Source organism: Poeciliopsis prolifica, unplaced genomic scaffold, assembly GCF_027474105.1.
Source record: "Poeciliopsis prolifica strain line A6 unplaced genomic scaffold, Auburn_PproV2 SCAFFOLD125, whole genome shotgun sequence".
In the NCBI taxonomy this organism is placed as follows: Eukaryota; Metazoa; Chordata; class Actinopteri; order Cyprinodontiformes; family Poeciliidae; genus Poeciliopsis; species Poeciliopsis prolifica.
In genome coordinates, this window is record NW_026562500.1 from 339,044 (window position 1) to 355,507 (window position 16,464).

The 16,464-nt window shown below is 43.7% G+C and overlaps 1 protein-coding gene and 1 pseudogene across 1 annotated transcript; one reads left to right on the forward strand and one right to left on the reverse strand.

Annotated features, from left to right (window-relative positions):
- Positions 1–2,036: 2,036 nt before the first annotated feature.
- Positions 2,037–7,280, reverse strand: LOC129355164 (proteasome inhibitor PI31 subunit-like; annotated as a pseudogene).
- An 895-nt stretch (positions 7,281–8,175) lies between these two features.
- Positions 8,176–16,247, forward strand: LOC129355162 (phosphatidylinositol glycan anchor biosynthesis class U protein-like). Its single transcript, XM_055024705.1, is given in 13 exon segments — positions 8,176–8,314; positions 9,127–9,191; positions 9,432–9,491; positions 9,571–9,633; positions 9,842–9,926; positions 9,929–9,950; positions 10,146–10,246; positions 10,514–10,611; positions 11,131–11,285; positions 11,594–11,737; positions 11,810–11,934; positions 14,029–14,171; positions 14,321–16,247. Coding segments are annotated over 13 exon segments (1,305 nt in total). The 5' UTR covers positions 8,176–8,184; the 3' UTR covers positions 14,435–16,247.
- Positions 16,248–16,464: the final 217 nt, after the last annotated feature.

Genomic DNA, 16,464 nt, shown 5'->3' on the forward strand with positions numbered 1-16,464 from the left:
TTTGCTGTATGAAAAGCACAGAAAGTTTGGCCTGAATTTAAAGTGTTACCAGATTCACTCTGCTGTGAGGATGCATGTTACTGAGTGAAGAAGCTTCCTGTCTGTAACATGATGCCGATTTCTACGTCTGATTCTGTTCAGGAGAAAATAAAGTTTCTGTTTTTCATTATCCAGACGGTTCCTCTCTGAACTTCATTTCATGTTCAGTGTCGATCAAACTGGAAAACGGCTCAGAAGAAGAAAACTCGATTCACAACAGAAGAAACTTTGGTTTTAATCAGAACCAAGAAATAAGGAAACAAAGCAAAGCACTGCATCAGAACCTCGGGTCTCCAAAAGTGGGTCGGATTTACCCCTTTGCCCCAAGGGCCGCCGCCCCGCCCCTCGGTCCAGGAATGGTGGAGGATCCATGATGCTGCGGGCTGCCGAGGGAACCGGCCAGTTTTATTTTCTCCACTCAATTAAAATGTTTCCCATGAAAATGTGGCAGTTTGATACAAAGCAGAACTAAAACAGGAACAACTTTGCAGCTTTTATTAGAATGTTTGGCAGAAATGATCAGCCACGTCTCAAAATCAGCAACTGAAAAAATATTTAGTAAAGAAATGGAAATTATTTCCAAACGTTTCTGTAAATCAAAATAATCCAAGGCTGGAAGGTGAGGAGTTTTCTCTCCGAGGCGTCGATTCAATTCACTCGTTTCACAGCGAGAAGCTCAGAGGACAGAATTATAGATATGTATGTTTATCATAACGAGCAGAAAGGTCGAAGGTCAGCGTCAGATCAGGGTCGGTCAGCGTCAGATCAGGGTCGAAGGTCAGCGTCAGATCAGGGTCCAAAGGTCAGTGTCAGATCAGGGTCGAAGGTCAGCGTCAGATCAGGGTTGAGAGTCAGTGTCAGATGAGGGTCGAAGGTCAGCGTCAGATCAGGGTTGAGAGTCAGTGTCAGATCAGGGTCAAAGGTCAGCGTCAGATGAGGTCGAAGGTCAGCGTCAGATCAGGGTCGAGAGTCAGCGTCAGATCAGGGTCGAAGGTCAGCGTCAGATCAGGTTGAGAGTCAGTGTCAGATCAGGGTCAAAGGTCAGCGTCAGATCAGGGTCGAAGGTCAGCGTCAGATCAGGGTCGAAGGTCAGCGTCAGATCAGGGTTGAGAGTCAGTGTCAGATCAGGGTCGAAGGTCAGCGTCAGATCAGGGTTGAGAGTCAGTGTCAGATCAGGGTCAAAGGTCAGCGTCAGATGAGGGTCGAAGGTCAGCGTCAGATCAGGGTCGAAGGTCAGCGTCAGATCAGGGTTGAGAGTCAGTGTCAGATGAGGGTCGAAGGTCAGCGTCAGATCAGGTTGAGAGTCAGTGTCAGATCAGGGTCAAAGGTCAGCGTCAGATGAGGTTCGAAGGTCAGCGTCAGATCAGGGTCGAAGGTCAGCGTCAGATCAGGGTCGAAGGTCAGCGTCAGATCAGGGTTGAGAGTCAGTGTCAGATCAGGGTCGAAGGTCAGCGTCAGATCAGGGTTGAGAGTCAGTGTCAGATCAGGGTCAAAGGTCAGCGTCAGATCAGGGTCGAAGGTCAGCGTCAGATCAGGGTCGAAGGTCAGCGTCAGATCAGGGTTGAGAGTCAGTGTCAGATCAGGGTCAAAGGTCAGCGTCAGATGAGGGTCGAAGGTCAGCGTCAGATCAGGGTCGAAGGTCAGCGTCAGATCAGGGTTGAGAGTCAGTGTCAGATGAGGGTCGAAGGTCAGCGTCAGATCAGGGTTGAGAGTCAGTGTCAGATCAGGGTCAAAGGTCAGCGTCAGATCAGGGTTGAGAGTCAGTGTCAGATCAGGGTCAAAGGTCAGCGTCAGATGAGGGTCGAAGGTCAGCGTCAGATCAGGGTCGAAGGTCAGCGTCAGATCAGGGTCAAAGGTCAGCGTCAGATCAGGGTCAAAGGTCAGCGTCAGATGAGGGTCAAAGGTCAGCGTCAGATGAGGGTCAAAGGTCAGCGTCAGATCAGGGTCGAAGGTCAGGATCAATCTGAATAAAAAAATGATAAGCATTTCTAAAGGAGTCTGAGTGAATATTTTATTTGTCGTTTTCAGAGAACCCCTCCTGTCATTGGACCATCCGTGGTGGTTCTGGACCGGAACCAGAACTGGACCGGACCCGGTTCTGCGGTGTGAGCAGGAGCAACAGAAGCAGGAACCGGCGCCGAGCGCTACATGAACATGTCGTCGTATCCGGGCGGCGGCATGTGGTCGGGGTCGGGCCTGAAACAGAAACGCGGTGAGAATGAATCATTCTTTCAGACGATGCGTTTCGGCTGCAGCATCGTTCACATGGGAGTGAGGTTTTCACTTCCTGTACTTTGTTTATTGTCTGAGGACAAATCGCTTCAGTTTGAGTTTAGTCACACAAACTTTGACACAAAGTTCATTTTCATACATGCCGGTTTGTGCATCAAATATGGCGCCGTACATATTTTGTGCGTTTGCCACTTTGGACACCAGGTTTTGATTAGACCGTAGACTGAGCCTCACCTGTTCTAGATCAGTTTATTGTGTTGATCAATACCATCTCAATCGGTGCTGATAGACTCGAGCGGGTGTGTGTGTCTCACCCCGGTCTGTGGCGTCCCACGGGTCCAAACGGGTCGAAGCGGGCCCCCGGGGGGACGGCTCCAGGAGGCAGGATGTCTGGGATCCCGCTGGACGGGTCGAAGCCAGAGCGAGGGAACCCGGACCTCAGAGGTCCACGATCATCCCGCCCCCACCCGCTGACCTGGAATATAGATATTGATCATCTTCCTTTATCCACTGAATCATCCGAGTGAAACCAGAGGTTTGATTTCAATACCACAAAAACCAATAAAAGAAATAAAAAAACATCTGTAATAATTTGTTCTAAATGTAGAAGAAACAAAAAGTCTCAATCTGCTTCGTTCAGTCCAGGGCCTTCAAATGGCCCAGAGCCACAGCTTGACCCACAGCTTGACCCACAGCTTGACCCACAGCTTGACCCACAGTTTGACCCACAGCTTGACCCACCAGAAGGGCACCATGTTTGTGCAGATTCATGTTCTGTGTAAACCAGATTCCAGTTTAAACCAGATTACATGTGAACTCACCCAAACGGATCCAGATCTGCTCCTCCGGCTGCGAATGGAGGATTCAGCGGGTCGGGCCTGAAACAAACCAACAGAGATTTAGTTTTTTTATTGACGAAATGAAAATGATCAGACATTAATGATTGATCCAGAAAAGCTTTATGATCCCTTTAAATGTAACAGGAAGTGATCCGTTACCTTTTCATGCTATAAAGTCAATCTAAACGGGTTCTGGACTCAGACGTTCTGGATCGGCTCTGAAACGTTTTCTGACCAATTTAAAACCAAAACGTTTCAAAAATGAGAACAATAAAATATTTGTAACGTTTTTGGCTGATTGCTCTGAGGTCCAGATGATCCCATCTTCTCTTCTTCGCTGCGTTTTCGTCTCCAGGTGGTTTTTATGTCTCAAATTGTCTCCGTTCTGTTTACTGTCTGTCATCTTCATCACCTTCATCATCCTCTCTGTCCCCTGGGAGCCACTGAGGCAATGAAGGGCCGCCGCCTCATCTGATCGGGTTCAAAGGTCGCAGGACTGAACATATTCGACCTCTAGTTCTTCTCCTTCATCTTTAGATAACATAATCAATCATCTTCTATACGAATCAAACAAACTGATTGGACCACAGAACTGGGAACGAACCCAGATTAAGGTGACTTTCAGAAATCATCATCATCATTATTCTGGGTTCAGCTGCTTGTTTCTATCTGGCTGCTGATTGTCCAACCGCCAGAGTTTCTGCTCGTTTCAGAAAGTCAAATTCCACTAACTGTACTAACTGTAGAGCCATATCACAACTAAACGAGCCAAGAACTAATGTTGTGTTTCTGTTTGTGGCTCCTGGCAGCAGATCTGAGTTTCTCACTGCACATGAAAACGTCACCAGCCAACCGCCCACAAATTTACACAAGGAAAGCACTGAAAACTTAGCTAGCTAAGGTCTGTTAGCAGCTAGTTAGCGGTAGCCTCAACCACCTCCAGTCACAGAACGAATGAAGACTCAAACTTTCGCCTCACAGAAAAATCTCAAAACAACAAAAAAAAAAAAACATGAAATATTTCTGACAAAATGTTAAATCTGTGATTAACGAACTTCAGGCCAACTGTCTGCAAACGACATGAAGAAGTTTTTGAGGCCTTGACTTCAGACCCGAGTTCTACCGATCACCGTCGATAAAAACCGGGTTCTGGTTCTGCTGCAGGTTTCTTCCTGTTAAAGGACAGTTTTCCTCTCCTCTGTCATCACATGCATGCTCAGAACAAAGGATTGTGTAAAGTCAATAACTCAACACAAGAGATGTTCCTGCTGTCGCCCCCTGCTGGTCAGGAGGACAGGATCGATCTCTGTTCGGTTTCCTTAGGAACTACTGAAACTAATTAGAATGAATTGAGTTTAATGATTTGATTAATAACTTTCATAAATTGTACAATAGATTTAAATTCTTTCTAGCTGTAAAGTTCGTTTAGTTGATATCTGTTTGAATTTGTTGCTTTAGAAATAAACGGAGCTGAATTGGAATAAACAAACTTTAAAACCCAAAGATTAATTTTACCTTCAGTCCAGGTAAAAAAATAAAAGGAACACTCAAACAACACAATATAACTCCAAGTAAATCAAACTTCTGTGAAATCAAACTGTCCATTCAGAACAGTTGAGATGGTCCAATTGTTCTGTTCTGATATTGATTGACAATCAATATCACCTGCTGTTGTGCAAATGGAACAGACAACAGGTGGAATTATTTCATATTTATTTCATTCATTCAGATCTAGGATGTTATTTGAGTGTTCCTTTATTTTTCTGAGCAGTTTATAATCTGTCACATGAAATAAAAACTTATTTTTATGATTCACACTTAAAGGAACTTTGTTCAAACTTTTAGATAAAAACATTTAGTTTTGTTTTTAGCTTTTATACATTTTCATCAAATAAGACATTAAAGTGTTTAGAAGAGCCTTAATAATGACGCAACAAAATGAAACTTCAGTGGTTTTGTGATTGATTCTTTGTGAAGATTTCCTTCTGGTCATTCTGACGTTTTTAATGATGAATTTATTCCTCTGATGTGTTTTGAGTTATTAATCAGAGGAATAATCTTCATATTCTGAAACTAAAACCACATTTAACAGAAAAATAATGTCACAAGAGAAATGGAAACATTGGTTTATTAAATATTTGATGTGTGTTAGATAATATTCTACTTGTCCGTTTTTCCACGGTAATTAACACATAAAACCAATTATTGAAGACAGTTTATTAGAGCGAGGCGGTTTCCTGGACGCCGCTGCTTACTGACCAGTGAGGCTGCGGCCCGTGGCGGGGGTGTCTGCAGGGCATCCGCAGGGGGTCTCCGTCTTCCTCCCTCCTCCTCTGAGACGACTCGCCTCCTCCCGTCTGCTGCGCTCTGGCGCTTTCTCTGGGCGGGGCAGCTGAGCCTTCACCTTCTCAGACAAACCGTCTGCGTCTCTGAACACGAGGCACAGAGAGGCTGCGTCACCAACCAGCTGCTTATTGATGGCAGAATGTCTTGTTTTATATGTAGAAATGATTCAAACCACTAAGGAGGTTTTCTGTTCTCAGGCGAGACAAACGAAGCTGGTAACAACCAACCTGTCAAACGTGGTCAGCTGATCGGCGTTGACGTATTCGCTGACGTTCACCATCAGGTCTGAAACCTGCTTGGTGCCGGAGTTCTGCAAAACGACAGCAGCTTTTAGTCAGACGTCCTGCTCCCAACGCCAGCCATGTGTTTCAACCCAAAGAGACGACACTGTGCAGTGATGAGTCGCTGCACGGTGGCACAGTTGGTAGCACTGAAGGTCTGGTTCGATTCCCAGCCCACAGTCCAAAAATAGGACTGTTAATTGGCCTGTATAATTCTTTTTAGGTGTGTGTGTGTTGTTTGTCCTGTCTGTCTCTCTGTGTTGCCCTGCGACAGACTGGCGACCTGAGAGTGACCCTGCTTCTCAAAAGGCCCTCCTGACCCCACCAGGGACAAGGGTGCAAGAAAATGGATGGAACACCTGATGACATCATCAGCTCTGCTAATCCGTCTCATCTGCTACTGCTGCTCCTTCAGTCTCTGCCTGGCCGGCCGGAGCCTGGAGCCAATGCTCCATGGAGCCTCCTATTCAATTCCTTTGGGATTTGGGGGTCAAAGTTCAAGCCTTATGCTCAACTTTTGACCAAAGTCAGGGTTTAAAAGGCGACCAAATACAAAGGGAACTTGCTATTATAAATAATTACAGTGGCAATATAAATAATTTTTTTTTTATTTGCATTTGAGCTAAAAGTGAAGGTTTGACCTGATTTAAACACTGAAGAAGAAAACAGCATCAACCCTGCGTCAGCTATTTGATTTGAACTGCAGACAGAAGCCTGTCCTGTCCTCCTGTCCTCAAGTCTGGCCCTCCCATCCCATCCTGTCCTCCTGTCCTGTCATTTATTACCATTAGGTCCTGTCCTCTGTCCTACCATTAGGTTGAAGATGAGCGTGGAGTCCACAGCGATGGCCTTCAGGACCATCTCAGTGTCCGCGCCGCTGGTTTTGTAACGCAGGCTGTACAGCTCCTTGTTGCTGCTCCAGTCAGCAGGAAGCAGCTCTGACTTTTTATCCCGACTGCTGGGCTAAAATACAACAGAGAGAAAGAAAAATAAGAGACTGAGTTAAAGTAGTGACCATGGTAGAGTCCATCCTCACGCAGAGACCTCCCAAAGATGACCAGACAAAGTTTCCCTGGATAAAACGGACTGATTTATGCTAAGCTAACGCGCCTAGCATTTTGTGCTGAAATGATTAACAACGTCTGGATGTCAATGCGCATTCGGACTTTAGCTAAACTTCTACATAATAACTCCATTAAAATAACAAACTGTTTCATATCGCCCCATCTTAAATTCAGCATAAAGCCTTTCTGCTACTCCCATTCGACAACAACAACGAGCCAATTTATTTCTTTATTAATGCGGTTAATAAGTGGAGACCTGTCGCCATGTTCAACCGCCCAGACTGATCGAACCTCTGCTGATCAACGGCGAATCAGTTCAAACCATTTCCGGTTCCTCACCTCGTCTCCAGACCCGATGCCGGTAGCCATTCTTTATCATCTCCCAGTGAACGAAGCACACGACGGCGTCCTGCGGACACTCGATTTGACCTGCGACACAAGTGAACAGCGCCTCCAAGCCGGCCATCTTCCCCCATCTGTCGGTTTCCAGCTCCGCGTCCACACCGGAAAGGAAAACGAAAGTCTTCACTGAGGTCTCATAGCAACCACAGCTACTTCCTGACAGGAAAATTCAAAATAAAAGCACAAGAACCTTGTCAAATCGAGTTAGTCACATTAGAAACTAATTTCAGTGTATTAGAAACTAATACACTAAAATTATTTTGGAAGGTGTAAGTTTGGGATGACAAAGAGGCTGTTTTATGTGCAACAAAATATTAAATTGTATATAAACTTTATATAGTTATAATAATAATAACACATCTATCTATCTATCTATCTATCTATCTATCTATCTATCTATCTATCTATCTATCTATCTATCTATCTATCTATCTATCTATCTATCTATCTATCTATCTATCTATCTATCTCTATCTATCTATCTATCTATCTATCTATCTATCTATCTATCTATATACAATATAGCAGTGAAAGTTTTACCATATATTCAATTAGTTTTCAATCGCACTTACTTTTATTTTCTGCAGAGAGAACTCTCTGGAACCTCTGCTGTATTTTTTCTAACTTTACGGAAAGTTGGTTTTGTTTTGATGCAACACATACAGTTTCCGGAACAGAACTAATATAAGAAATATCGTTCCGTTTTAAGTGTTATTTTATATTTGGTCTTTTTGTATGGTTACAGTAAAACAAACATTTTTATTAAAAGGATAAATAATTATATTAATGTTTGTTTAAGAACAAATCCATTTCTGAAATAAATAGAAAAATAAAATGCTAATTTAAATGTAATACCGTAAACTTTACTGAAATGTTTTTTAATGATAGTTTAATTTTTAAACAGGTCTGTTTGCTCCCACATAGGACTTCATTTCCCATCATCCCCCTCGCAGGTCGAGCGCACAACGCTTCCTGGAGAAGATGGCGGCTTCCTTGTCTCTGCTTGTGATTGTCGCCGTCACAATCCGCGCGGCTCTGTTCAGATCCGGCCTCGCGGAGCTGATCGCGGAGCGGGTGGAGGTGGTGTCTCCGATCACCGCCTGGAAGCGAGGTAAGACGGCCCGGTCGGAGCTCCGCGGCCTGTTTCCAGGCCCCGCCGCCTTCCGGTCCGACGACAACCGGTGAAGTCAAACCGGTTCCTGTGCTGGAGCGTCCACATCGATCCGGGTTCAGTCCAGATTCACACGGAGCGAGCTGTGAGCAGGGGCTGCTTTAAAGACAAAACGATCATTCATGTGTTTGTTTTTGTTTCAACAAATATCTGAGTTTCTGTGTGTCATCGGTTCAACAACCAGCAGAAGAACCGAACCGAACCGAACCTGAAAACTGCTTCCATTTGCATCAACTCTTCACTTTTATTCCGTCAGTTCAAAAGTGCTCTATGGAGCCAAAGGGAAATGAAATGTGTTTGCTGTATCTCATTGTATGAGTGACATCCAGTTGCATTAGATGCTTCAGAAGCCAAACTTTTTCAGAAATCTCCAGAACTCAGAGAAAAACTGCTTAAAATGCAGCTGCTCTGATATCTGAGATGGAAATGTGTTTCATCCAATGAGAACTGGGATCTGCTCAGTTTTCTAGTTAATTATAACTTATTTTCTAAAGTTTCTCCTCTGAAATGTTTTAGTTGTCAGATTTTAAAAGTACTTTAAGCAGGAGAAAATGGGATTTTCTTTCAGCTGTCTGTCTGTCTGGTGACTAAAATGTGTTCATAGTTTGATGTGATCATTTTTAATTAAAAATACAGAAATATTTGGTTTCTGTCTGCGTCCAGTTTCATCCCAGAGTTTTAGATGTATTGTATTTTATTGAATCATATTCGATCAGCGGTGACGGAGCCACGTTGTGTCTGTTTCTGGTCAGTGATCGAAGGTTTGGCACTGCTCGATCTGGGAGTTTCTCCGTATTCCGGCGACGTTTTCCACGAGGTAAGACATCAAATCTGGCTCTTGATGTACATGTTGGGAAAAACCATTTTAAAGTACATGTAGATTTGGATATTGTTGTGATTTTTCTATTGTCTTTGCCTCAGTTTTCAAACTTAAAGAGTTTTTGAGATTTCCTTTCAGAGAACAGTTTCCTTGTTTTATATTCCAGCTGAGATTAATTTTATTATTAGACATTTATTCCATCTGACATCCCATGCTTGATCTTTTTCTTTCCTGCAGACTCCTCTCATCATTTACCTCTTTCACTTTCTGGTGGATTATGCAGAAATCACATTCATGGTAGGAGGAATACATGAGTGCAGAGAGGAGAAAGTCCAGTTTTAGTTCTCTTATTGTTTTCTATGTGTTTTCCTGTTAGCTGGCGGACGTGATCACAGCCGTGGCTCTTTACATGGCCGTGAAGGACTTTAACAAACAAGTGGTGAGAATCAATCTGTAAAGAAAAATACATGATGTGAATTTTTAATTTAAAATGTATTATTTATGAAGCTCCATATGTGTCTGTAGAATCTTGTTTTAGTTTGATGTTATGACTGTCAAAGAAGTATGTTAAAAACCTCATTCGGTATATCTAATATGTTAAAGGTGAGCTTTCCGTTGATAAAACATTTTGTTTTTGTCCCTTTCAGTTCAGGAAGCAGAAGTTTTCGGTGGAGGCGGAGCGATACCCTGCAGACTGCCTGGAGCTCATCAGGAGCCCCACTGAGATGTTCTACATCCCCTGAAAGTGGCCATGTTGTAAGTACCTACAGCACCTGTAGAGGGCGCTCTCAGCTAAAGACTCTGCAGCAAAAATGTTCATCAAAATTCACCTGAAATAACGCTCTTTATTATTAACTCAATGTTTGTTCATGATTGAAATGTTTTAGTGTTTGAACTGAACCGACTGATAGTTGAAGCAGTTTTAGTTATTTTCTTCTTGTTCTCTGGCAGTTACCTGCTGAACCCGTTCACCATCTTGTCCTGCGTTGCCAAGTCGACTTGCGGCCTGAACAACGCCGTCATCTCCTTGTTCGTCCTCACAACCATAAAAGGTCGACCACCCAGCCAGGCTCTGGGTGCTGCTGAAAGAAATGCTTTGCATGATTTACTTCATGCACAAACCCTTTCATGTATTTATTCAGATTTATTGCTGCAGTTAGCATTAGCATAAATTATTTTTGTCATAGCATAAATTATTCTTCCATGAGTTAACTGGGCAGTTTTATTGTTTCATTTTCTCTCATTATAGTTTGAACTTTGTGGTTAAATCTTCATATTTTCTGATTTTATTATTTTCTCATTATTTATTATTTTTTCAGGAAACGTTTTGCTGAGCGCCATTTTTCTCTGCTTGGCCACCTACCAGTCCATCTATCCTCTGACGCTGTGCGCCCCCGCCATGCTGTATCTGATGCAGGTACGCTGCTTTGATTAGTTTCTGATGCATACTTCCTGTTTCTGAAGCGTACTTCCTGTTTCTGAAGCGTACTTCCTGTTTCTGAAGCGTACTTCCTGTTTCTGAAGCGTACTTCCTGTTTCTGAAGCGTACTTCCTGTTTCTGAAGCGTACTTTCTGTTTCTGATGCATACTTCCTGTTTCTGAAGCGTACTTCCTGTTTCTGAAGCGTACGTCCTGTTTCTGAAGCGTACTTCCTGTTTCTGAAGCGTAATTCCTGTTTCTGAAGCGTACTTCCTGTTTCTGAAGCGTACTTCCTGTTTCTGAAGCGTACTTCCTGTTTCTGAAGCGTAATTCCTGTTTCTGAAGCGTACTTCCTGTTTCTGAAGCGTACTTCCTGTTTCTGAAGCGTACTTCCTGTTTCTGAAGCGTACTTCCTGTTTCTGAAGCGTACTTCCTGTTTCTGAAGCGTACTTCCTGTTTCTGAAGCGTACTTCTTGTTATCGCTGACATGTTTTGCCCTCTCCGCCGGCCTCCGCAGCACCAGTACGTCCCGGTGAACCCGCGGCGCGTCGCCTTCTGGTGGTTCGTGGTTCAGTACCTGTTCATGTACCTGGGCAGTTTGTTCGTCATCGTCTGCCTGTCCTTCTTCCTGCTCGGCTCCTGGGACTTCCTGCCCTCCGTCTACGGCTTCATGTGAGTCAGAAAAACAAACCAGAGATTTCTGGACCATCAGAACCGATCTAATGAACAAGTTCTAAGGAGAACTGCATTTCCCTGACTGCTGAATGTCAGGCGTAAAGTTTGGTGGAGGGAAAAATTCTGCTGTTTTTTTTAGCTTGATCTCGCACTTCCTGTGGTGGGAGTTACAGTGCAGCGCCCTCTGATGGCTGAATTTGGCATGACATTCATCCCAACCCTTCCTGGCTGTGGATAGAAACACAGTTTTCTGTTTGTCCACCAGAGGGCGCTGTCGGTCATGTTGTTCCTGTGTTTTTTTTCAGCCTCTCAGTTCCTGACCTGACGCCCAACATCGGCCTCTTCTGGTATTTCTTCGCTGAGATGTTTGAGCATTTCCGCCTCTTCTTCCTCTGCGTCTTCCAGATCAACGTCTTCTTCTACACCGTCCCTCTGTGCATCAAACTGAAGTCAGTCCTCCCGTCTCATTAACCTCTGACCTTTCCCTGCGCCCTCTAACCCCTGTGTGCGTCGGCCTGCAGGGACCAGCCGGTGTTCCTGATGTTCATGCAGCTGGCGGTGATCTCCATCTTTAAGTCTTACCCCACGGTGGGCGACACGGCGCTCTACCTGGCCTTCCTTCCCGTCTGGAGCCACCTGCACAGATGTGAGTGTTTACTGCACACCTGGGTCATGGCAGGGTCATGGTGGGGTCATGGTGGGGTCATGGTCGGGTCATGGCGGGGTCATGGTGGGGTCATGGCGGGGTCATGGTGGGGTCATGGTGGGTCATGGCGGGGTCATGGTGGGGTCATGGTGGGGTCATGGCGGGGTCATGGTGGGGTCATGGTCGGGTCATGGTGGGGTCATGGTGGGGTCATGGTCGGGTCATGGCGGGGTCATGGTGGGGTCATGGCGGGGTCATGGTGGGGTTATGGTGGGGTCATGGTGGGGTCATGGCGGGGTCATGGTCGGGTCATGGTGGGGTCATGGCGGGGTCATGGCGGGGTCATGGTGGGGTCATGGTCGGGTCATGGTGGGGTCATGGTCGGGTCATGGTGGGGTCATGGTGTGGTCATGACCTCTGTAAAAACTTGAGATTTGTTGTGAATATTTTGTATTCTGCTTTTAAGTGTTTTCATTGTGTTGGTCACTTTATTAAATGTTATATTAAATACTTATGAAGATTATAGCAGGCGGGGTCATGGTCGGGTCATGGCGGGGTCATGGTGGGGTCATGGTGGGGTCATGGCGGGGTCATGGCGGGGTCATGGTCGGGTCATGGCGGGGTCATGGTGGGGTCATGGTGGGGTCATGGCGGGGTCATGGTCGGGTCATGGCGGGGTCATGGTGGGGTCATGGTGGGGTCATGGCGGGGTCATGGCGGGGTCATGGCGGGGTCATGGTGGGGTCATGGCGGGGTCATGGTGGGGTCATGGTGGTCATGGCGGGGTCATGGCAGGGTCATGGTGGGGTCATGGCGGGGTCATGGTGGGGTCATGGCAGGGTCATGGTGGGGTCATGGCGGGGTCATGGTGGGGTCATGGTGGGGTCATGGTGGGGTCATGGCGGGGTCATGGTGGGGTCATGGTGGGGTCATGGCGGGGTCATGGCGGGGTCATGGCGGGGTCATGGTGGGCTCATGGCGGGGTCATGGGGTCATGGCGGGGTCATGGTGGGGTCATGGTGGGGTCATGGCGGGGTCATGGCGGGGTCATGGTGGGCTCATGGCGGGGTCATGGTGGGGTCATGGCGGGGTCATGGTGGGGTCATGGTGGGGTCATGGCGGGGTCATGGTGGGCTCATGGCGGGGTCATGGTGGGGTCATGGCGGGGTCATGGTGGGGTCATGGTGGGGTCATGGTGGGGTCAAGGGGGGTCAGCAGGTCAGCGATAAGAAAGTTCAAATCTGCTATAATTTAAGATGCAGCACAAACTTTTGCTTTTGATTAAAGTAACCAACAAACATCCAGTGGATTTAAAGGAAGTCATTTTTTTTTGAAGTCATATTTGATATAAATAACAACTGAAGGCAACATGGCGCCCATGGAAAACGGCACCGTCCCTTTAAATGGCGTTCAGATGTGCCTCACATACTGAACATTTTCAATTTTCTTCCATAATTTTGTGAATAATAAAGGGCAAAAAAGATTATTATTTTGCGATTTTAAAAACTCCAGGCTGATTGTCCGGGTGTGCAGCGAGAACATCTGGGCTCACAGTTGAGCGTTTTACCGCCACAGTGGGCGGGGCTTATCTCCAAGGTCATTTCACAGTCCAGAAAATGACAAAACACTCAAGTTTAAAAGCAAAATTAAACTAAAAGAAGGAAATAGAAGCGATGAATCGGATTAATCAAATAATCAACTAATTTAATCCCAGATTAAATGGAAGTCGAATAAATCAACACACTGGAGCAGAAATGGAGCCAAAACTATATTCAGTAATTAAGATCAAAACATTTTAGCTAAAAGTTTTATGTTCAGATTCTACAGTGAAAACTTTAATTATTAGTTTACTGTTAATATATTTATAATGTTGCATAAAAAGTCTGAAGTGGATCAATGAAGAATCTGTAGAATGGATCAATTGCTTTTATTTGATTAATCAGAATAATTAATCACTAAAATCAATAACATTCGTGGAGATTCCTTCCATGTATATAACTCACCACTGGTTATTGGTGATTTATTGATTTGTTGGTTGTTTAATAATTTATTGGTGGTTTATTGATTTATTGGTGATACTGCCTTCCTGTCCAGTCCTCAGGAACATCTTCCTGGTTTCCTGCGTCCTACTCGCCTGCTCCGCTCTTTTCCCGGTTCTCTGGCATCTCTGGATCTACGCTGGAAGCGCCAACTCCAACTTCTACTACGCCATCACGCTGCTCTTCAACGTGGCGCAGGTAGAGCAGCAGGGCGGGGCTGAAAACACGTTTGCATCGCTGCATCCGATGCTCAGTCCACGTCTGGAAACCTGCTACTTATATGACAGTAAAAAGAATCAAACTTTCTGTGAGTTCCTGCTGAAAATGTGTTTTTGCTTCCGGTCCAGATCCTGCTGGTGTCGGATTATTTCTACGCCTTCCTGAGGAGGGAGCACCACCTGACGGCCGGACTCTACCTGAAGAAGAAGGATGGCTCCGAGGCGACGCTGGTGCTAAAATGAAACGCGCCCTGATCAAACCTGATCAAACCTGATCAAACTTGATCAAACCTGATCAAACCTGATCAAACTTGATCAAACCTGATCAAACCTGATCAAACCTGATCAAACCTGATCAAACCTGATCAAACCTGATCAAACCTGATCAAACTTGATCAAACCTCTTCAGACTGGAATGAGGAGGAATAAAAACGCTGATGCTGCAGAACTCGAAGCGACTCGCCGCCGTTTCCGATGAATGAACTTTGAACTGTTGAGGAGGGAAAGTTTCGTCTGAGAATATTTTGTTCAGAACTTTTTCTGTTGAAACGTAAATGTAAGAAACGTGTGAATGTCCAGAGAAACGCCTCAGCTTCACGTGGTTTTTCCGCTCGACTTGGTGGCTTTTCATTTCTCGGTGTTGTGAGCAGATTATAAAGCTCCGAAAGTTTCAGTTATTCGTTGGATCTTTTCTGGGATGAAAACAACAAAACTTGATTTTGTTATTTTGCAGATTATGGATCAAGATAAAATTGTCCAAGCTGCAAAAACACAACATTTATTTGTGTTTTTTTTCTCATTTCTTATAAAAAAAAAAGTCTTATAACACTTGGAATAATATGAAGCGAAATGAATGTGACTTTTCAGCTAAATGGTGATCCATATTTTAATTCAATAATTATTTGATTAAAGTCCTGTTTCCACTGGCAGATTATTAAACTTATTTACATGGAAAAACGTCTTACTAGTGAAATAATCTGCAGGTGAAATGATTATTATTGATTTAAAACAAGGTTTTTATCTGTTGCTCAGAGTTTGTGGTGTTTTTTATTTCAGGTTTTCTGAGGTTTGGTTTCACATTAAGGGCTCAAATGTTGAATGTTTGCTGCTTTAATTTGACATTTAAAAAATGTTTAAATTTCAAAACATTTAAACTTTATTTTTCTTCTAAATTCTGAACATTTTGATCAGAAACTTTATGCTGTGAAGTTTCTTCTGTTTTTTATTAATGGCTGAAATTCTCCATAAAGTTTTTATGAACTTATAACCATTTAAACATTTAACCTTTTATATGCATAACAAGCCTAATTATTGTTTTCTCTTTCATAATTACACTAATATGAAATGCTAATCTGTAAATTCCCAGATTAGCATTTAAACTTAGCTTAGCTTAGCTTAGCTTAGCATGAAGACCAGAGTTTGGATGATATGTTGGTTGAAATTAAAATTTTGCTCCATGCAGGTAAAAGTTTTCAGGTCCAAACGAATCTGAACATTTTGCCTTAAATTCTGAAAAAAGCAAAACTGTTTTCCACCTAAAATCTTTGTTTTCTCTCGGCTGATTCTGTTTCACAGTTTAGTTTGTCATGTTTACTAACTGGAAATGATTTATTATTATTATTATTATTGTTCTCAGTTTGAATCATTTTCACCAATCAGTGTTTTGTTGAAAAATGAAAAATTTGCTTTAATTTTACTGAAAAATTTTCTTCACATCTTCATGTTGATGGAAAAATGCAACAGTTTGGTTTTTATATTTTCATCTGAATCTGATTTTATTTAAATGTTTTGTTTTTCTGGACAGAAAATCATTCTGAGGTTTTTGAAAGGAACAAAACGTATTTTTATTTGCTGCACTGAAACTTTGCAACAAGCTGATTTTATTACTTATATTTATTGTAATATTTCATTTTGTGAACATGTTCAATCGGTTTGTGGTGTAACTAAAGCCTGAGGTTTTGCTTTTACTGGTTTTTCTGCTGTGAGTCAAAAAAAGCAACATTTTTCAGTTTCACCATAAACATTTATTTAATTGTTAATTAATGCAATAATTGAACTGACGATGGATCATTCAGGTCTGTTTCCAGTTTCTGCATCCAGAAAACGATTCTGATGATTTCAACATCAAAAATATTTAGGTTTCAGAATCAAATATTGATCCTGAACTGAGCTTTAAAATAATTCTGATAAATTTCAGATGTTTAATCTGTGAGATTTCTTGCTGAAACCTCTCAACGTCACACACCAGCTCCTCCCAAAAGATGATAACCAGT